The sequence below is a fragment of the Gymnogyps californianus genome, chromosome 15, assembly GCF_018139145.2.
Source record: "Gymnogyps californianus isolate 813 chromosome 15, ASM1813914v2, whole genome shotgun sequence".
Classification (NCBI taxonomy): domain Eukaryota; kingdom Metazoa; phylum Chordata; class Aves; order Accipitriformes; family Cathartidae; genus Gymnogyps; species Gymnogyps californianus.
The window spans coordinates 8,654,186-8,677,683 of NC_059485.1; the positions used below are offsets into that span (position 1 = coordinate 8,654,186).

Consider the following 23,498-nt stretch of genomic DNA (forward strand, 5'->3'; position numbering starts at 1 on the left):
TTAGAAAAAAAACAAACAAAAACCAAACTGTAGCTTGCCACAGAAATCAGTGTATTGTCCTGCAGTTGTGATGTCACTTTGTTAAATAATTTTCCACTACTGACAACCCAAGTACAGTATCCAAACAAGAGCATTAGCCCAGAACTCTGACATTTATGAAGACATAAGAAGCATTTTTGAGCAAGCAGGCACCAAAAAAAAAAAAGTCTTTTCCAGATTGAGAAAGAACTGCAACAGATCAACTTGCAAAGAAAGTACCACAGGTTAGTGAAAATTAGGAGCAAATCCCATAATAGGAGACAGAAATCTAGTACTTTCCAAGTCCATACCCCTGATACCTTCATCTTTTTCAGTAGCAAAAATTAAATCCTTTCCAGCTCTCCAATGGTATTATATGAACGGAAACTCCTGTGTTCAAATTTTTTTTTACTTACTAGCCTTTCGATCGGCAGTCACCGGCCAAGGTGTAAAGCAATCTCACTCCACCACTTCAACTGACTTCAGAGTTCAGTCTCTCAAGAGGACACAGTAAAATAATCCACAGCCAGCAGAAAGCAAACATCTAACAATATCTAATGACAGATAAAACACTAATTCTGCAACCCCACTTATGAAGCAACACAACTCCCTGACGCTCATTGCTCAACTAACTTTTTGGTTTCAAAAAGATAAATATTTTCCTTCTTCCGTGTCAGTCCCAAATTGGTGGTCTTAAGTATTTCCATTCCAAGCAAAGAACAATTAGACAGAATTTAATTTTGCTGCAATTTAAACATTCTGCAAGTGTAAAGATATTTATACAACGCAAGGCTTAAAACTAAACAAACCTATCCTCGCCCATACACAGAATGGGTAGACATGTTTCTTCTGGCCTTTAAAATAATACACATTCATCTCCGAGAACAAATCTGATTGTGTCGGGACATCTGCCTCAACGGATATTCTCAGGCTATTCTCTCTTCCTTTCCCCCTACATGCTCCCTTTTTTAAGACTTAATTATAGGAACATTTTCCAGCTTTCAGACAAGATGTATAAACAAAGCTGTGACCACTTGTGGCTATTAAAAATTCCATAGAAGTTTTTGTGGGAGGACATCCTCCTGAATAGATTTATTTCACAGTGCAAAAACAAACTATATCTGCATTAAATTCAATCAGTAAAACTAGCTGGATTTGGTTGCTTCCTTAACTACCTTACTGCATTAATCTTTGCTATTTAGTCACTGCTGAACATGTTCTAGCATAGGAGCGATCACGCTTCCATTAAGAGGGGAAATAATCCTGTACACAATATCCTTTCACATACAAAAAATTACCAGTCAGTGGTATGAGGAATTTAGGACCGAGTCCATGGCTTGCAGAGTTATTTTGAGAGTTTTCAGTCACGAGGGACACTGTGGCCAGAAAGCGCATTAGTGGTCAAACCCAGAAGAGAACCTCAAACTCACATCCATCGTTCTCATTGTTTAGCTGCTGGAAATCACACCATCATATTTTTCACTCTAGGATAAGCAGATACTTTACAGGCAAGTTATAGCTAAGATGTTGTCCTTTTGGGCTTCTAATAATATGCAGGGGGGAAAAAAGCTTAACAATATTATTCCTATTACCACAGAAAATATGTTTTCAGGAATTTAGAGGAAACAGTTTCCCTCTGACATGACCCACTAAATGTTTAAGATTTTTTTTTTTTTTTTTTTTACTTCCACTGCAAGGTAGGTTTAATTATACCAGTGATTCACATTAATCTTTTTTTTTTTTGAAAGAACAAACAAAAGCATAAAAAACTGGAAATATGAAAGACATTTTTATTCTATACACAAAAGAGACAGCAGGGTAACTGCGCTGCTAAGTGTGAAATCAGTTCTTGTAAAAAACAAACAGTATTTATTATAATCCATAAGAATTACTTCAAATAAGGCAAGACTATGTTTTTGTCCTGGTCAGAAATAGCCATATATAATTTCATTAGCGTTAACATCCCTAGTCAAGCAGAAAGTAGGCAGCTCCAAAATTGTGCAAAATCAGGGTCCAGATAACATTGATGGAGGGGTAGCGGGAATCCAATTCACGCATTTTACCTGCCTCCCAAAAAACATTTGGTTTCAGCTGTCACACAGAAGAGTGCTGCCTCACCATGGCACCTGCAAATATGCTTCTGTCTATAAAGTATAAATGACAGTAAATGCATTTCTCGAACCTGACGGAACAGGAGTTTGCAGCAAATACCTGCAGCATATGGATCTTCACAAACTGTGTATGTAGCTACCATGAGCAACAGCAGCTGTGAAGTGGAAGAAAAGAGTATAAAGGCTTTCCATAGCTCTCGCATGAGCTGCTAACTCTTGCTGCTAGCTATTAGTTGCCCTTCTTAATGGCACTGAAGCACAAATAGGTACTTCACAACAGCTTTCAGATCTTTACCTTGCTATACAGATATACCCATAGAGAGAACTGGAGAGACACCTACCTTGCTTTTCAGTTCCTAATTACGCCATTGACACAGATATTTGCCATTTGAAAGCAGCATGTGTTTAAATTAATGAGTATTTCTTTTTTACTGTCCATGCTCTATTATTTTTATGAACAGGCAGTACTGAAGGCCACGATTACATTTTATTTACCTCCTTTACATCTTATATTCAATAATGTATCTTATTTCATCTTTTTGATGTATTTCCATTAGGAAGGCCAAGTGTTTTGCAACAACAAAGTAAAAGTACCACCTTCAAGCAAATAAAGGAGCATCACTTGGTGAGAAAGAAGAAAAACCACACAGGGATCAGCTCTGAGAGGGATTTCAGAGGTAGCAAGTTGGTACCAGCTCCCGCATGTTCCTGCATCGCTTTGCCACTTGCTCCTCCTGGATATACGATCCTGACCGGATCCCATTTTTTCTGGGTTTTTTTTTTGCCAGTTTAGCAGGCTAAATGGTTTCACTGAGGGACCACAGAATTGCCCAAGCCAACACAACAGGCGCAGCAGAAACCCCTGGCAGCAGGGAGGTACAGGGGACAGCAACCCCCTCGATGTCAGCCAGCCCTAAAACCAGCTTAGCTCAGCCCCAAAACCCCACCCTTACAGGCTGTATTTTCTAAATCCTAAAAGTAGTTCAACCTGATATTAAAAATAGATAAGTGTGGATTTCCTTTTAGGAGCATTTTTCTTTTGAAGTCGGTCTACTCTTGCTTCAAGATCAGAAGATGCTTCTAGGCCAACTCTTCTTTCTAAAATATGTAAATACAAATCACTGAATATGAAAAGAAAGCTGAGTTTAACTTAACATTCTAAGTCTCTTACCCAAATACATGAATACTCGCATTAATAATATGAAGTGTTAAAATATGCGTGGCCATGCATATTTAAGAAGTGCAGAAAAAAATTATGCTAGCTAATGTGGAAATTATAAAGGAAGATGTTGGCCACGCTGTAGTGGTATGTGTTTCGGGGAGGGTTATGAACAGATTAGCACAGATACAGGAAATACTATCCAAGATAACATGTGCCTTCATTAGCATCAATTACCAATTACTGTTCAAGAAATCTGGTGAATCACCATTCTGATCACAGTGTTACAGCTATACACTGTCACTTACACTATCATCTTAACTTTATAGTCCTCTTTCAACAAGGAAAACAGTAACATTGAAGTAATGTGGGACAACTGTAATACTTTGCAGTGCCAACCACCATAAGTAAAAATGCACAGTCTTGCATTCTCTTGCTGTTTTAGGAACACTGGTGCATTTATATTGCCTTAAAAGTTTCTTACTTGGCTTTCAGCTTTTTAACAAAATTACTGCATCTGATTTCTTTTCCCCACAGCAAATAATGGGGAGGGGTGATCAGAATCAGCTTTGTGTAGTAACATCACCACTATAAATACAGATACTACCCTTCCAAAAATAAGAGGCCTCAAGCCTTTTCTTTACACTGCATCAGATCAACAAAACACTGTCAAACAGAATCAAATTATTCCTCTCCCCCCAATATGCATGCTGCAAGGCAGAGTCTCTCAGATAAATAATTTTGGGAGAACTCAGTAATAATTTTCTCCCTATGGAGCACTCGTGCAAAATTGGAGAAACAAATAGGTAGGTTACTTAGTGCTACAGCTGAAATCAAATAAATCTCTGATGTTTGCATTTGAAAGCCTGTGCTTATATTACATTACAGTAAGCATTAACACAAAATACAGTCTTTATAAAGTAAAATTCTGCAAATTCCAAATTTCTTTTGTTCACTTTCATAGCAAGATCCAGGTCACAAGAAATTTTAGCACCCCATAGTGAGAGAATGATCCAGCAATAATACCAGGAGAGACCATGGGTAACAGCTGATAGCAAATAATGTATCCACTTGCAATGCAGAACAACAGCCACTTTTTAAGTGGGAGTCTTGGGAAGGAAATCAGGGTTCCCCATCAGCATTATCTAGGAGGTGAAAGGAACAGATCACCATGCCAAGTATGCACAGCATAGCTAAGTGACACATTATAGATATCACGTATTTAATTGAAACCCTTCTTTCATTACAGTGCAAAGAAAGGGCAGCAAAACAGCAGTGCGTTTTGCTTGCCTGCAGCAGGAAGAGAACATTCTGAAATTAAAAAGCGTAGATGCAATAGCTTACCAAGAGTAAGATCTTTTAAGCCATAGAATAGAAGCAGCATGTACCTTTTAACTCGGGGCATTTATGATTTTGCCCAATAAAAGTGTAGCGTATTACTACACAGAATTATACAAAGAATGGGATGGAAAGGGACTGGATGGTCCCATGACCAATTTCTATGACAGCACAATTCACTTCTGATTGAGCCAAGCATACAGGCAACGCTGACAGTAATTAAAAAACACTTTCATTTTTAACAACCGTAAGACGACAAAACTTCAGGTAAGCAAGCTTTAACAGATTTCCACTAAGTCTTCAGCAGACTGACATTATGCTATATAATATGAAGACATTATCTAGTTCAAATCCAGATCAGAAAATTGGCAAAGAACATCCACCTTTGTGAGTTATACTACATTCCCTTTTCATGTAAAATGGGAAATGGTTAGCACTGAACTACCTCCAGTCCATCAACCATCACTAAAGTTGCTCTCCTCTAAGGGTACAAAAGTGGTCCCATATGTACTCTTCAGCTGACCAGCATGGGAGAGTGATCAGCACAGACTGCTGATGGAAAACAGGTTGAACAAGTGGAAGCCCATACAGGCTGGGAAGCTGGATTGCTTGAACTACTGCTGACACTGACCAGGATTTGGCTCTGTATTCACTTCAGAGGGTTTGGGATGATTCCTAGCAACTCTGCAGAGTGTGAGGCAAAGTTTAAACTACTGACAGGAGAGCAAATCCCTCTCTGTCGACTCCTTTTCCTTGTCAACCAGGACAGGACTCTCTCTCCCCCAACAATCCCAAGGAGTACGTGTGGATGAAAAGGAAAGCAGAGATACTCCATCTCCTGCTGGCACACGACTCGCAGTAGTCCCTGTGAACAACTGGACTAACCACAGATGTCCTGCTGCCAATCTAGACTGCTTTCAGCTCCATGATCCAAGCATCTCGGACCAAGGATGGGACAACTCCTTCTGAAAGCAGAGACCATTTCCTCATCTCTTGGGTGAGGAAGAGGCAAACAAGAACACACTAATCCCTTCAGCTTTCGAAATGTTATGAGAAGGAAAAAAAAAACCAAACACTGTAGCAATGTGTTTCAGCTTTGCCCTTATAAAATGGCTGTATTTCCCACAGCACCCCCAGTTACTGGGAAGAGGTAATGGTTGGCTGGCGTGCACCTACATTTTTTCCTAGGTTAGACCCTGGAAAAAAGACTCAAAAAGCAAAGACATCAGAGTAGTAGCAGACATTCCTGTCAGATCCATTTTGAGTAGCAGCATGGAAAATTGACAGGAATGTCGCTGAGCAGCTGCAGGGGGGTCCCAGAGCCCAGCCCCTGCGGCCGGCCGCCAGCAATACCCTCGAATCCTGCTCAAGATTCAGGCACAGCTCATCAGACCTACTGTGTTCTCAGCAAAACATTTGGGGCTCAGACAGTCTTTCTGTCACAAATTTCCAGTAACATCTACTCTGGGCAATAAGGGAGCTGCTTGCTGTACTTCACTCATTAGTGGAGAGCATTAGCCAGTTACTCAGGATTGCTGGCTGTTTCTAAAGCACACAAATCCAATTTTCAGAAAAAGCAAGGCAAAGTTCATCTTTCCCCTTCCCCCATTCCTGCCCAACACAGCTCTGGAGTTAGATTTCAGAAGCAGTATTTATTGCAGAAGCTTTCTATTTATTCATTTTCCAAGATCAGTTGCACACTGAAGGAGGTGGAGCAACTGCCGGATTTGAAAGTAATCATCGTTCTCTGAAGAATGTCTCCAAAAGGCAGCTACAGAGTGCTATATAGGACTGCTCACCTATCAAATAACTGCTCAAGCAGCATTTACCTTCCCCCAAAACAAGACAAATTCCAGGCTGCACAACATTGTGCACAATGTGATGCCTGACATTGTGTAAGCCTTCCACATTCCTGCAGTCTCCTCCAAAAAAGTAACCCTGATACCTGCTATGGAAACCGCTGAGCTGCAGTACTTGGAGAGAAACGCACTATAGGTAATACAATATTTTGCTTCTTGGCCATTTTAGGCTTGAATTGCTCCAGCTTCTTGCTATTACATCAACAGGCCCATTGGCCACATGCCCTGTAGCCTGAGAGGGCACTAAGAGAGGTCAGGAATTTATTCATAGATTTGTTAGTGAAGGAATAGTAAGGCTTAGTTTAAGGCTGTAAAGCATTTTCAGACTCCTCAGAAAAGAGTATATTTAGCTTTTGTGAATTGTTGGTTGCCATCACACCATGAAACAATTAGCTTGACAGGTCACTAATCCAGATATAAAGGAGCTTTTTATCTGGTTCACTGATAAGAAGTTTGCTGGATAGATTCACTTACCGTAAGGTCAAACCCCTGGTCTCCCATTTTTTGCTTGGCAAAAGACCATCGGCAGTTCATACCAAATCTAGCTCACCATACTTCCAAAATAGAGCACATTCAGCATATGCTTGAATCCTTGTAAGTGCAGACATAAGTTCTATGTTACAAAAAGAAAGATTTTTCATACTCCAAGCAGACCTTCTGTCATTCTGATCAAAAAATAATTTGAATAAATACATTCTTCCTATTTAAACTTTCCCTAACAGTTTCAGCCAGATCTGCTAAAATATTACACTGCCCTAAGCTGTTTTTTCTGCCCAATACTGGCAAAATCACTGCATTCCTTCCAGAGATCAGCGAAAAATAATCTGAACATATAATCTTTTGTACTTTATTTCCAAATAATTTAATCATTTTTTCTCAGCTAAGTACTTAACAAGAAAAAAATCATATCCCTACAACTTCAAAGATCTAAGCAATTTAGTTTTATTACTCTGGATGTCTCTGACTTACAGCATATAAAATTCAGCATTTTCCCTGAAAATGAATAGAGATCTAAAAACTTTAAGCAACTAACTGGCATTCAACCCTCTTTTTAAATCCACCAGCTCCTGCTGCTCCTATTAATAAACAGTCTTTCTCAGATTTCCACTTCATCCTGCCATGCTCAAATAGGAAACATTTCTGTTGATTGGGAAACAATTGAGTGGGACTAAATGCTTAGTTCTGCTACCCCTCAACATGACACAAAAGGTAACAATAAAAGATACCACTTCCTAAATGAGTAAAACCTACAGCAAATCATTATTTTTTTACCTGCAATACCAGCTTCACAGAGAATGTGGTTACATGTAGCCTCTGCTAAGCACACTTCCAAAGAGGCAGTCTCTTCTTCAGAGCAGTGCTCTACCTGGCACAAGCTTTCACTATACAAAGACAAACTTTGTATAAGGCTGAAAAAAATCTGACTCATATTAACATACTTGCAATCATCCTAAATTTGCCTTAAGGCAACCAGAAATACCAAGTTGTAACTTCTGTTAAGCAGTCTGTAGCAACAGTGTCTGCAACTCTGCCGACACAGCTCATGCAATTAGTGAGAAAACTTGTTAATGCAGTTTAGAGATTCTTCTGTATTTCACAAACACGGACAATACACCAGTGAGTACAAAACACCTGGAGAATACCATTCACAGATCAACTCTTTATTGTTTTAAGTATTTCTCGACCACTGAGAAAAGTGGTTGGTAATAAAAGTGGTGGCACTATGAAGCATGGATTTTTGTCACCAACAATCATCTCATCCTGACAGCATACATCTAGACAGGCAGCAGTCCACAGTCCACTTCAAAATTATACAAAAACTAGTTCTAAAAGATTCTTCAATTACAGCATCTGTCCTACCATCTCTTCAATGTCTTAATAAATTGGCCTTAAAACTTTTAAGTATTTGAAGCTCGACCAAAACACCTAAGTGCCATACCCAACTGAAGCTGCAGATGTTTAGCCCGTATCTCTAAATGTCCAGAAGCTAGTTCTGAAAGATCACATTTTGATCCTTTAAAGAAAAAAGGTCAACAAAAATCACTGTTACACAAGTTTTTAATCAGGCTGTTAGATTCCATTAGATCTGACTGCAAGTATTTTATCATGAAAGTTTACAACCGCTAAGATAAATGGAAGCATCTAATTTTTCTTTTTCCTGAATTCTTCCACAGTTGTGCCTTAAAAAAAGTCTTATCATATGTCAAAGAACCTCAAAGCATAATTAATTACAAACTAACTATCAATGGAAGTCTAGCCATTCTGCATTATCCTAGCTAAGAACTTACGAAAATAAAATCTTATCATAAATTTTCCATTTTAAATACCAGATTGGTCACTAATGAAATCTAAAAAAAATTTCTACTGATTTAATGATGATGTACATGCTTTCACTAAATACTGCAGCATGCAACTTTGCATAGCACACATAACGTGCTCATATTAAATAGATGACATAGTTTCCATAAGAATTAGTAGCAATGGAAAATGACAACTTATACAGACCCGCAGAATATAACCACGACATTGTTCATTAATGTCTGCCACCACTGTTAACTCTATTCCAGAAAGTCTCAAGAGGAAGCTAGATATAGTAGCAGAAGATGATGAACTTCCAGCTGCAAGGGGGTGGGAGGGAAAGGAAGCAGACTGTTTAGTTGAATAGATTTATTGTATGCACATATTCTATGTTAAAACCCTGTATCTACTATAACATAAATTTTTTTGAGTCATTTAACTGTTCACAATTCAAATACAGGAAAATGCTATCAGACTAACATGTGTTTGTTCAGCAGGAAACCCTTTCTTCAAAATGTAAAATGAGGTAGTGAAAAGCCAAAACTTTGCTAGAACTGTCATACTATTATTTCTCAAGTGTGAGAAGGACCTTTTGATGTTCTCCTGTCACATTAGAAAATCATGTCCTAAGTCCATATGGGCTCCAGAGAAAAATACAATGCAGTAACAGTTGAAATACAGTGTTCTCTCTCTCAAAGATGCAAGACATTATCATACTACTTTCTTCAATTTAGCTGGCAGATTTTATTCTCAAGTCATGAATATTTTCTGAATTTTCCTTATAATATATCATTAATACAGCCAAAGCATCTTAAAGCAAATCTGTAAGCAAAGTTTCATATTCTAGTTGCTGTATTTTAATGGTTTTTGACATTGGCAGAGTCTACATACAACCAATTTTGCAAAATGCACTGTAAGTTGACCTACACTTCAAGAAAACAATTAAACTGAAAGAGATTCCTTTAGGCTCTTCACAATTCAAATAATTCACACTTCTTTTTTCAGGATGGGGATGAGCACCTCTGGGAAAGTGCTTTCTAGTGCTTTTTTTTTAATCCCCCTTTAAAATATGAATTTTAATCCTTAAAAATTGGGAGAAAAGAACTTTGACTACCATTCTTGCAAAACAAGGAGATAATGAAGTAGTACTACTTATTTAATCACCACAATGTCAAAAAAAAAAAAAAAAAGAGGGAAAGCAAATTATTTGCCTTGTATTGATTTATAATACTGCATTAAAAAAGAAGATAAAATAAAAAGAAGATAAAATACAAGAGTGTTTGGGAGAGGAAACAATCCGACCAAAGCCTGAACACAATATACACATCACCCAAAGCAGTAACAGAGCAAAATAAGTGACATCATTTGCTAAATTAAACAGAAGAAGAAACACATGCCAATTTAAAAAAAAAAAAAACAAAACCACACCCCAAATTTGGTTGCAGGTTTACAAAACACATTGACAGTGAATTAATTCAGTCACCACGCAAATAGTATCAACTGTTATTGTCACTCATCCATAGACTGCAGCAGTCCTGCCACCGAAACAAAACTTCCTCATTCTTACAATTGGTACTGGTGACTACGTTCAGGAACTCCAAAAATTATTACATTTTACATTGCTATATGGACATCATAGATATTTTTGCATTGCAATTGATTTGTGTTAGAATTGTTTTGCCTTCAAAGCACAGTGTTTTGTCCACATTTCACTTCCACTTTGAAGTCACAGATCAGCTCCTACTAGCTCAGGAAGGAAAATAAACTGTTGTTGCTGTTATGTTCTAGCACTGTGGGGGAAAATGCCGGGCTGTCTGGCAGCCAACAGACTGACCACAAATCTTTCTCCTTTTTTTCTTTTTTTTTTCTCCCCCCGCAAAGAATTAGTACCAATGACCAACTAAGGCGCATGCAAAGGAATGCACTAGTACTGTCCAGGATTATGCTTGAGACAGTAGTTATGTTATAAAATTCCTTTCACTGTCACTAGTAATGGAAATAACTTAGAGTATTTCAAGCTAGCTCTTCCAGTCAATTAGGACTTATAATTTGTATCCTATTGTTATTAAACTTATTAAATTAGACTAGCATAATTACAAACTGATTGAGTAAGGACATTCAAATTAAAGACTCTGAGTAATAGTAAAAGAATTCTGAAATTCAGGTAGCCATTTGATGGACTCCATTGGCAAGTTAAGTTTGGAAGGAAGATTTGGAAAGGAAGCAGATACCTAAAGGACAGCGCATTTCTACACTGGCATCACTAGTCTCAAGTAACTAAGAAACAGGATGACTGGTGACAATTATAAAGAAACTTGAGAAATATGACCTTTTTAACAAGGAAAAAACCAAACTGTTTTGAAAGAAAAAAGGATGCATTATTCTGATCATCATCAAGTATTCTCACCTTTCCATATACCTGCTGTATTGCTCACTTATTTTGTTTAATCTCAATCCAAGGCATCGTCTACAGAGTTGGAAGCACCAAATATACCAAAGGTAAACTAAACTCTACAGAAAAATATTAGGCTTCTCCCCCCCTTACATACTTAGGCTCTGTAAAACAAAGACTAGCGAAACACAGCATAAGTGAAATTAGTAAAATCAAAACTGTTTGATATACTCCACGTTGTAGCATTACATATTGTACCAATACTTTAAAGAGAGTAAAGAATTTTAACTAAAACCTTGTACTATGAACGAGAAACTAGTATCTTCTTCCATAAGTAATCTAAAAAACCAGCCAACTTCCCACTCCAATCAGCTAATTTCTTTTCTGTTTAAAAACTAAATCAAGAACTCTTAGATGACTTAAAGTCTACAGCAAAGTCTGAAGGCGTTTAAGTATTTCAGGATGGGATTTATGGCAGAGTTCTGAAATGGATACTCCTAGTTCCTGTTGCTTTTACTGGAATATTTTTATAGAGAGTCACTTTTTTCCCACCCTACCCTTTTCCTTTACTGAATTTCCACACAATAACTTAGATTTGACCATCACCGGACATCTGAACAACAATAAAAAAAAGTTACAGCTGGATCCTGTATTAGTCCCAGCTGCACAGGATCTTTGGCTGCCTTCAGAAAACAAGAGAGCCAATAGGAAAACAGTAGGAGAACTTCTTTTAGCAGCTTACCTTTGAATAAATTGGTTTTCCATATGCTACTACAACAAACTATTTTACTACTCAATGCAAACTGAAGTTATTCTTCCTATTTTTCACCCCTTTTCTAAAAAAATAAAAAAAAATCCCTCTTCAAAAACCTTTACTACAAAATGCCAGAAAATAATCATCTCCATATGGTCTTTCAAGTCTAACATACCACAATGGATATATCTGCCAAGTCCACCCACCCACAGGCTCCATAAACTTTAGAGTATTATTTGTATTTAATTTGGATTACCAATTTCACCCAACCTTTCCCCTTCATAACACATGTTACTTTTTCAGGCTTACAACACAGGTAGAAGACAGAAAAGGAAAATAAGTTTTCAGCAAAATAAGAACAATAATATAACGTATATTCGCTTTACTTTGGGTATCAGTGAATTCACAGCAGCAGGACTTAAACTAGTCTTCTTTTTATGTTTGCTCTTATAAAATATCACCTAATCTTTTAAAACATTCATGTGATACTATGTCATTTATTGGTACAAGACCAAGACTAAACATTGCAGTCTTTCCAACTTACATTGCACAAAACAAGAGTGAAGAGAGTTAGATGTATTTTGATTTTTTTTTTTTTAATCACTGGGAGTGGGGAAGCTTCCTCTCAGATATTTACAAAAAGAAAGTTACTATATTTAATGCACAAAAATCCACTGCCTATAGCCAAAAAAATAATCAACTCCATATGCTCCATTTATCTGTCCTTGCTAAAACATCTACAGCAAACTGAAATGTCACAAGCTGCCTAGAAAGGCTGACCTCACATAATATACAGAAGATAGGCTTAAGATCCAGTCTGAGATTCCCAGATTACAGAATTAATCAGCAACACCTACGCAAAGAACAAACTAGTCACATACCTGAAACCTTTTAATCTCTCCCTTCTGCGACTGCAAATGTTTTCATAGACACAACAGCCATTTCTCTAAACTTTGCCTCTGACTAACCTTGGCTACCAGTTTCAACTTCCACTTAGGTAACAGTTTCTATACAAACTGCAATTCAGGAATAGCAGCACAAATGACTAGAGATGGTGGGAAAACAAGCACAGATATTCTTCTTGTCCCCCGATGAATGCTGGATGCTGCTTAAAAATGTTGCAAGTACATGATACGATAATTTTAATAACTAAAAGTGTGGTACCGTAGGTTAAAACTGACTTGCAGAAGAGCAAATTAAAAAATAATAAAGTTCCATAAAATAAAAAAAGTTACTTTTGAGACTATAAACATATACTTCCATAATACGGACTACGCATTTAGGCATTTATGTGACAAATACCACATGCAAAATGAGTTTTCCCCAATTAGTATATACCGGGGTTACAAAATGCAAGACTAAACCAAGGATTACTTCAGCCTGATAGGGCCTCTTGAAAGTATACTCCTGAAATATTGTTTGTTTTGGGTGGGTCCCAAGTAGAACCCTTTCAGTTAAAAGAAAAGAGAAATTTAAAAAATTAGAACCAAAAATAAGAAAAAAGTAAAGGGAGAACCACAAAACAATATAGACGCACATTCACCTACCCCACGCAATAAAGTCCATAGATCTATTACAATGGATCATCAGCCTGCACGGTTTGTACACAGTAGCTCCTGTGTGGGCAACCAGAAACAGCTGAGGACTTTATATGTACAAGAAAGGGGTCAGGTCCATTTGGTCTTCTCAAGAAGGACTCAGAACAGTCCTATGCAGGACCAAGTCCCTGTCCTGTATACATTAGGAGTTTCATGGTCAGCAAAAGCATTTAACTTGCAAGGTTCTTCCCAAGGAACGGAGTTTCTCTGTAACAGAGCCACCATCGCTTCTTACAGCTACTTGGTTTAACCTCAACTTCCTGGGAAAACTTTCCTCCCAATCCCCTAGCTGGCCAGTTACGAGATACTGAAACAAAAACATGCAGCAGCTTTACAAATTCAAAAATTGCATTTGCAAGTGGTCAAAGTTGTACTCAGACAGAGTACACAGCCTGGTGGGAAAATTCCTCCTCAGTGTATTAGAATGACTAGGCAGGAAGTTCATTAGTCCAAACTTACATGAGCAAGAAAGAAAAAAAACGTATTTGGAATCTGACTACTGAATATAAGAAATACTGCTTCAAGCAACCATAATTCCTTATTTTATAGTATCCAATACAATTACAAATGTCCCTTTTGACAATCCCCTCTCTCATAGTAAGGCAATAGGATCTGTTTATGTCAGAATTTGACCCTACAGACAACACTGCTTATGAGCTAAGCAAGGATCTTATTAAGGAACATAATACCTACAGTACATGAAAGCAAAAATGTAACAGCAGATAAAGACTCTTGAATACTTGGAATTAAACAAGAAAATAACCTGAATGGTATTTTGCAATATGAAACAGATAGTAAAAAAAAAAAAAAATTTAAAAAAATACACATCTCCATGCTAGAAGTTACACTGACTATTAATGAGGCGGTTGTATAAAAACATAGAGGTGACTCATTAAATGATTACATCTCACAGTTCCTCTTAGTGAAAACAGTAAGAGCCAGTTCCCTTACTTGCACATGCCAATTTTTTCAGCCTTTTTTTGTGCGTGCATGTGTGTGAGAATGAGAGTGAGCACAAGAGAGATTGGACACGTTTCTTTTCCTACCCATCAACTCCTTCTGCCAAAGTACACCTAGTGTAGCACTCAATTTCAATCTAATTTGACTGAGGAGTAGATATTCCTACAAGCTGTGTGAGAACCGGTAGCTGGGTAGAAGAGCCACTAAAATTAATTCCCACAGTTATTGTTCAGCCTCTTCCATATGCTGAGAGTCAGCAGACTTGTGTTTCATCGTTTTCACACAGCTTTTTTGTTTTGTTAAGAAACTCAAGGTACTTCATCTAAAAATCAACAACGGTTTCTCCTTTTGTATTAAGGACCCGCATTTGCAAAGAACAGCAGCAGCTCCTCAAAATCCAACCAAGCCCTTGGACATGAATTCAGATTCAACTTTCACAAATGAACTGATCTTCAATTCTTGTTGAAGAATTTTCTTACGGAATTCAGAAGAACTATTAGTTAATAGTCTTGCAGTAAAATCTATCCTTGTTGTTTCAGTTTCCATTGGGTTGCTAAATAACAGCATCAACTTCACAGTTCTTCCAAATACCCAGCATAAGGTAACTATTTCTTTTTATAATAAACAGAACATCTGAAAATGAGGCTAATTAGTAAAACCATGCCAAGAAGCCCAACCTGCTGAAAAATTAGATCAAAGATCTTTAGTTCTCCATATCCTAGAGGAGATTCTGATTTAGATTTCACAAGCTTCCAGCACGCAATATTTCCTGTTAACTCCATGAGATCCCATTGAATTTGTCAAATAGTTTTTTCCTAGGAAATATTAGATAATGTTTGTGTCTGCCTTTTAACATGTCAACTTTTATTGGAAAACCTACCCACTTATATCATACCTATGTATAAGCAGATATCAGAACTTCAAAGAAATTGTGGAAGCAGCTATGCATCACTTTATTTTCCTTAAATAAAACTTTATACTACCAAATAATGGGTTTAAAGAACCTCAGAAAGTAATGAAATAAATGTGACACAGATGTTCACCAAAAAAAAAAAAAAAAAGAAAAAGAAAAAGAACAAGAACAAGAACAAGAATGTTTTTACTTCATAGCAACCAAATAGGTCAAGCCATTTCCTTCTTCAGGCAAATCTCAGAGGACCACAAAACACATGGTTTTCTAGTGGATTTTGTGTGTCTATCCCACTAAGAGGAAACACTGCTGTCCAAAAAATTTGCAATACTAACTTTTCCCATGAAATTTCTGGAATTGAAAGAAGGAAGTCATATGCAATTAAAACCAATTTGCTAGATGTTAAAGTTATACAAATGGCATAATTAAATACACTTTTACTACCTAAGTCACATACCTTTCCTATACAACATATTGCTTTAAAAGAATGCACAGTGAAGAAGTCAGAAATGCCAACTTTATGGCTGTTCAGGCAATTTTTCCTTTGCTTCTGTAAATCTTAAAGTAAAATATCATGTGTTCTGCACTTCCATGGGATTCCTGCCTTATAGTTCTATAACTTGACAGGTTTTTCTAATAAACCAGCTGCTAAGTACTTATGTTTATCCTCTGTGAAAGAAGCACATGGTCAACGTGTCCAAACTCTTCACTAAAGTAAGTGCAATCCTTCCATACATGCTTAAGTACTCATGAAGTACAGGGACACAAAGTGAAGCAGACATCATTAACTATCACTTTAGTTTAAAAAGGAGGAAAAAATTCATATAGATTCATTCAATCATCACAAAACACTATCCTACATGCTGGCTAGTCCAATGCAGAAGTCCACAGAAAATGTCACGTGTGATCCCATAACCAGATGAAATCTATTTGTGCATTCAAACAGGAAAATTAATATTGCATAGGAGAATGTAACTTATTTCATAACTTTGAGATTGCAGAAGTGTTCCAATACTTTTGCACTGCCCTTTTACTGCCATTTTTATTACAACTTTTCTACAGATTATTTTTTAAGAAAGAATAAATTATAACATCTCACTATTTACTTGTCAATAACCACTTGGGATGTCAGCATGCGTTCACAGACATCAAAAAAAGGAAGTGGGTGGAAACAACATTAAGAGCTCTGTTTCAGACTCATTAAGCTTAAGATGACAATTACGCAATCTTAAGATGTCAAACAAGCCAACATTTTAGCTGGGACAGATGGTACTGGATCCAGAGCACACAGTATATGCTGTGAGTCATCAGTTTAAATACGCTAGTTCCATTTTTATTTGCAAATTTGATTATCCAGAAACAAGATGTAGAGAGGAAGAGAGCATTAAACTAAGCACAGGGTCCTGCAAATCTTCACAAAAAAGTTGGAAGCAGAAAGATCATCTTCCAAATGAAAAAGCAATTAACAAGATAAGAGGGGAACGAGGAGAACAGTCAAAGAAGCCAAAAAAAGAGCAAGATATCAAAAAGAAAAGTATAGTAAACAGTACTAGAGGCAGCTGGCAGGACAAAGAGGAGGAAGGGAATGTACAGAGTACAAGGGGTCAGGACAAGTGTGGAAAGGACCTAGGATGAACCTGGAGGAGACAGATACTCTTCAGACAGTGACTGCAAACAGCTCATTCTATGACTTTCAACACAAAAAGGAGATGGGGTGGTAGTTCAATAAGTAAATGGGGCCAAAGATGGAGTGTAAAAAGAAACAGACTAAAGCATGTTTGCATTGGGAGGGAAAGGAAGGGAGCAAAAGATAGCAGCAGATAAGATAGAGCTACAGTATAAGTGAAACAGTTTAAAGCTGTTGAAACCTTCCTGTTGTACTAGGAAGGGAGAGACTTAAAAGACAAAAAGATGGCAAGCAGAAGAAACCAGGAGAAAGCCACAATGTATTTCATTTGTTTGCCCTTGAAAAACTGTTGAAAATCCTATAAAGAAAGAAGGGGAGGCAATAAATAAGACGGGACTGAGAAATTCGATGTGAACGGCAGAATGTATCTTGGAAAACAGTGTGTTGGCCTCAAGATCTGCAGCCCCTCAACTGGTAAAAGCTCTTATAACTCCAGTGATACTAAGATTGCAACATCCATTCAGTAACAGTAGCACACGGGGAGCCCACTTTCACGTGGCTATTACTACGATTCCCAGACATTGTCCTGCAAAGTACACTCTGTTCCTGTAAGCAAATCCTACAGCTTTCTTTCCTAGATGTAATAGTACACACAGATGCTATCTTATAGGCATACTGTTCCCCTAAATCCATGGCATGCTCACATTGCTGAGCACAAGTCACCAGATACCATTATATAACAATACATCAAGTTTGGCAACTGACAACCTCTGGAAGTTGTATCGGCAAAAATTTCATGTTTTCTTCCAAGTCACAGCTAAAAATATTGAACATTAGGCTAAGAAAAACTTAATGTGTTACTGCAATTAACAAGCCCATTTTCTGATACCACCAGAAATAACTAATATTTACAACATAATTATTAATATTTTACTATGGCATTTTTTATTAGCGTGATAACAGATTAAATGTTTTTGGGGCTAAAAATTAAGACTACTGAGCTGACAGGTAATCTTTACAAATATGAGATTAGTTTAGCATGAAGAAATATTTATTTAGCAAAAAGAGATTTAGCATGAAGCTCTACTGACTGATAAAAGTCCTATTTATGTCATTCAGTTTTTTCTGTTCTATCTCTATATCTGCTCTTTTTCTCTCCCTAGAATCAATTCATGTGGTTAGTCTAACACTCAGGTGCATTTTCATACTCTTGGCATTTCCCTAGAGTGCTATTTAAAACTACAAGCCCTCCTCTAAAGAACTTTTGCAACAACTTTTTAAAACTACCAGTACAAGCTATCCACTTTGATGAGTAGGGAGTGAAACATATTTAACATTCTTCTGTGTTAAAATACATTTCTTATTTTATGAGTTTCTTTTACTATAAACAAAACATTCAGATTTAGTCTTAAATGTAGAGATATAAAGTCTTATAAATGTCTATAACCATGAGGAGGCCGCATGGACTCTTCTATCTTTAACGTCTACCTTTGAAAGATACTACAATGTGAAAAGAACAGAAGAGATCAAGCTGCTCATGTCTAAAAGTGATATATATATATATATTTAATCAATTTTAAAATTTTTTCTAAAAAAAATCGGAGGGTTTTGTTACATTTAACAGCTTTTACCTATAAATGGATAACTGCTTTGCCCTGCAGAAGAACAGTAGTCATTTTGCTAAATCTGGTTTGGCAGCAAATCCATTCTTCTGAGTCCTCTGCGAGACGATCTGGTCTCTCGGTCTAGTTCCTCGTGAACGGCTGTCTACGTAACAGAATCAATGTGCTACCTGGCACCATCGCTGGCAAGTACAGCCAACAACTAACAGAGCTTGGCAACTGAACTGCTCTCTTCCCGAAAAAGCTTCAGAATTCAGAAATAAAGCACAGAGTTTGGGGAACGGTAGGGAAACCTCAATGCCATAATTAGTACTATAATTTGGTCTATTTGTCAAGTAGAAGCAGGATTTTAACCTTTTGGCATGTCTGTTTAGAGCCCTTCATAGAGACAGCTTAAAACAAACAAACATACAGAAACCGGTAAGTACTCAATCTTGCAGTCTTTTCCAAGAGGAATGGCACAGAGTTGAATTTGGGGGACTACAAAGCCGCTGCATGACTAGACTCAAATTCAGAAAAACAAAGAGAAGTACTATTCTGCGCCTTCAGCACTGACTGTTTATATATTTCAACGTTATACAGAAGATCGCTTACTGTTTAGCAGTACGCAACCATACCACCTGCTGCCAACAGCAGTATTCAACATGAGGATCTCAGTTCACTGGTACGACCACCACCTAACAGTAAGCACGTAAGAAAAGCCTCGGTCAAATCACAAAAGATGCAGTTTTAAACCAAGTGAGGAGAGGGAGGTGGAGAAATTTCCTGGATTAAGTGAACCACAGAGATATTTTAATCACAACACAAAAGAAGGTTGAAACAAACACCAACTGACTCGGATCATATCGCATTAATAATCCATGCACAGAGCCTCTGCTGAAATCAATGGGAGGCTTGTGCGTAAGTGGATTGTATAATATAAATGCATGCCCCTATTTAGGGCTCCACATACAAAAGAGAAAGCGGTACTAAGAACAATTCCCTTCATTAACATTTCTCTTCCATCAAGTGCTTCTAAAATAATAAATCCTAACTTTACACAGCTCTGTTTTCATTCATAGTTTTTATCAGAGGTGATAAAACAACTGACCCCATTTGACAAACAAGGGAACTGAAGCATAGGATGCAAATTAAACTGAAGAGCAGGCAGAACTGAACTGGGAATAGCAGTTTACCTTCTGAATCACAGTTTAATGTCCTAGATATTTAGATGCTTATCGAGTTCAAGTCTCTAATTACGGTGATTCTGTGCAGCCCTCAAATAATTTTGCATACTTCCTAAAGCACCTGTGCACAGTGATATGCTTATCTCTACGAGTTTCCCACTCAACAATGTCAATTTTTCGAGGATTGCAAGTGTCCTGCAGAGGTTCAAAACACTGGACTACCCCGGTCAGACTCCCTTGGTACCCCACGAGTCTCACTACTCAGCAGCAATAAAGGATTTTAAAATTGGCTGTCAAATCCACACTTTCCACATGCTTTCTATTGTTAAAAAAAAATTAAAAAATAAAAATTACTTTCAATTCAAAATACCAATTCATTAACTGGAAATGACCTAACTAATCCTGGTGGTCCAAACTGACAGTGGTCCATATGAAAAAGCCAGACTGGATCTCTATTCAAGAAAAAAGTGCAATACTCACAAGAAGCCAGTGTAAAACATCAACTACACTGATTGCAAAAAAACTTCCAGTCTCATTAGTCTATAATTGTTTTACAATGAAGCCAAGGAAGGGGGAACATAAACTATACTGTAATTTGACCCCCAAAAAAGCAACATATTTATTAATGTGCTATGAAGTTATAAATAAAAGAATAGTTCCACTTGCATGCTAGGTAAAAATCTGACTTCACCTATAGAACCAGCCTTTAGCTAAATATAGACTGTCTCCTCCTGAGGTCCTGAGTATTCTTCCTCCCATGAAAATCCAACTTTGAAATGCTTAACACCTTATGAAAGATTGATTCAGCAATATGTCCATTTTCTAGTTTACATCTTGCATGTGATTAAGTACTATATTACACAGGGTTAGTGCCAATAACAAGCATGTTCATTTCCCTTAACTACAGATACAAGTCCATAACACTGTGAAAATAACATATTTTGAGTTGAATGAGCTTTCTGCTCTTTACAATTACAGTGTTCAACTGTTTTGAATAATAACTTTTCAGGACTAGCTTGTTTTGTCTTTAAAAAAAAAATCTGAAAAAGGAAAACAAAAGAGTTAAGTCTATCACTGACAAAATGAGCAGAAATGCCTGCTGACAAATGGCCACATTTCCAGACAACTGCTTGAAGAATTATTTTTCTGATTCATCATAGCATTTTTTTTCAAGTTGTCAAAACAAACACCACACCCACTTGATTTCCGAGTTCTGGGTAATTATATTTAGAATTAGCAAGCACCAGGCAAGTATTAATCATACAAGACTTAGCCCTTACTTTACCTGTTTAGAAATCAGCCAATGCATTCAAACACAGTCTGTTTAGCATTTTATTTAAGATATATCCTCATCACTTCATTCTGTACCACCACCACCACCACAGACACAGAGAATATAGGGCAGTCCATGCAGTCAATCCCTCTGCCCCAAGGCAGGATCAGCTGCTCCTCAGCCACCGCAGCCACCATTATCGCTGATGATACACAAGAACTGGTTATTTCAGGCAGCAGCTTTACACACGCACTCACAGAACACATTATAAATTAAAGGAGGGAAGGGTGTTGCAAGTCTGCAGTGCCTTAAACTGGGACGGTGCGCAAGCCGGCCTCCGAAAGATAAAAATTAAAAATAAAAGCTCCCCCAAGATGTGAGTCCGGATTTTCTAAAAGTAGTATCTCGCAACATCAACGCCGCTGCCTTTAGAAACAGTTCACCTTGTTTAAACTGGATGAACCACCCCGTGATTATCACCGAGCCTCCATTAAGATGACACACACAAACAGAGCCCTCGCAGAGCTTAATTATTCTTTTCACTGCTCGTACACTGCAAGACACACACTTTTCTCTTTTTTTGTTCCCTTCCCCTCTCCCCAGCAGACGAGCAGCTGCACGCAGGGAGCGCAGCGATGTCGCGGGGCTGTCACCGCGGCGGGGGGACGGGGACCCGCCCGCCCTGCCGCCCCCTTTTGTGCCCGAACCCCCCCGAGCCGGCGCAAATCCGCCTCACCCGCCCCGCGCCTGACCCTTCCCGGGCGCGGGGGCGCCCGCCGCGGGGCACAGAGACCCCATTGTGGCCGCCGGCGAAAGGGCCAGCCCCCGCCGCGACGCTCCCCCGCTCCCGGCCGCCCGGGAGCTGCTCGGTGCTCCCTGTTACAGTCGCTCCGCTCGTGTTGGCCCCTCAGCGCCCGGGGGGACGCCGGGCAGGACGGGGGCACAGCACCGGCGGAGGGGAAGGGCGCGGCGCGGGGCGCGGAGGGGCCGCGGCGGCAGCAGCAGCAGCAGCAAATGTCACGGCCTCAGAGGCGGGCGAGCCGCGGGCTCCCCCCTCCCGGGAGCGGGGCGCCCCGGCCGCGAGCGCGCCGTCCTCACGCCCGCGGCGGCCAGGTGAGGGGCCGCGTCCCCCCCGCGCCGCCCCGCACAAGCCCCGGCACTCACCGCCGCCACCTCCGCCGCCCTCTTCGTCCATGTTGGGGCCGCAGGCAGGGCGCTCCGCAGCGGCCGCGGCTCAGGGAGGCGCGGGGCTCGCTCCACTCGCTCGGCACCCTCTCCGCGGCGCTCGGCGCCTCGCAACCACTTCGCCTCCTCTACCGCCGCCCGCTCTGCTGCCGCCGCCGCGCTCTGCTGCCGCCGCCGCGCTCCCCTGCCCCGTCCCTCTCCGCCCAGCCCTGCCTCAGCACCAGCGGCGGCCGCCGCCTCGACCCAGCCGCCCGCCCCTCTCATGTGACCCGCGGAGGGGCGGAGGGGAAAAGGCAGGGCCGACCGGCCCTGCGCCGCCGCCACCCCCGCCGCCACAGGGTCGCCGGCCACAGCCCTGCTGCCTCCTCCCCGCAGGGGGCGGCAGCTCCCTGGCCGTGCCCTGCGGCGGAGCGCGCTCGGAGCGGGGAGTCTCCCTCCCTCTCGCCTTCCCGCCTCTCCTTTTCGGTGTTCCCTCGCCGGCAGGTTTCGCATGGCGCGGCCTGGCAGCGTTGAGGCCCCTAAGATGGGTTCCCCGTGGGTTGTCAGGGGCCGCTAGAGCGGGCAGGAGGTGGCCACGGCGGGAAGGGGGCGAGGGTGGCAGTCGGGGAGCGGGACGAGCCTGGCCTGCGGGCTACCAGCTGGGGAGCAGCCTGAGGGCGATGGCGGGAGGGGCTGAGGGGAGTCGTCGAGTCAGTTGGGTTTCATGTCGATTGGGGTTGTCTCTTGGGGTCTGCGGTAGCCAGAAAATGTCTGCAGAGCCGCTGACTCTTTTCAAGGGCTCTAAAGGGGGGGGGGGAAGGCGAGGGCCGAGCTGACCTGAAGCTGCATCGTGAAGGAAGACGAGGTGGGTTGAAGTCTCCAAAAATGAGCCTGAGGTGTATGGTGTTTCTGCATGTTTTCTGCTGATTCTTGCTTGCTGCTTGTTCTTGGGTCTGGTCCAGCGCTGGGGGGTGCTGGGTGCTTCCCCTGCCACAGGGGTCATGAAGAGCCTTGCATATAAATGGGACTGTTCCCTGTATGTGGCACAGGGTTTTGAGTCGGTGAGTATTGTTTGTGTTGGTAACAAGGGATTTGCCTGCTTACTGCCCTAGGAGTCAAAGTATCTGTGGGATTTCTTAAGTCGTCAGTAAAGATCTTCAGTGAGATACCATGGGAGTCAGCATATCGGCAGCCTCCAAAGTCTGTAAAGGTAAGCAGAAGCGTGCTGGCACAGACCTTCCTTCCTTCC

At 40.0% G+C, this 23,498-nt stretch overlaps 1 protein-coding gene across 2 annotated transcripts in view; it reads right to left on the reverse strand.

The window, feature by feature from the left end:
- CYTH3 (cytohesin 3) overlaps nt 1-22,343 on the reverse strand; it is a 53,563-nt gene extending 31,220 nt beyond the window's left edge. For both annotated transcript variants that reach the window (XM_050905845.1, XM_050905846.1), the window contains exon 1: nt 22,250-22,343. In XM_050905845.1, coding sequence (XP_050761802.1) covers nt 22,250-22,280 — 31 coding nt within the window. In that variant the 5' untranslated portion in view covers nt 22,281-22,343. The remainder of the gene's footprint in view (nt 1-22,249) is intronic.
- Between the last annotated feature and the right edge of the window lie 1,155 nt (nt 22,344-23,498).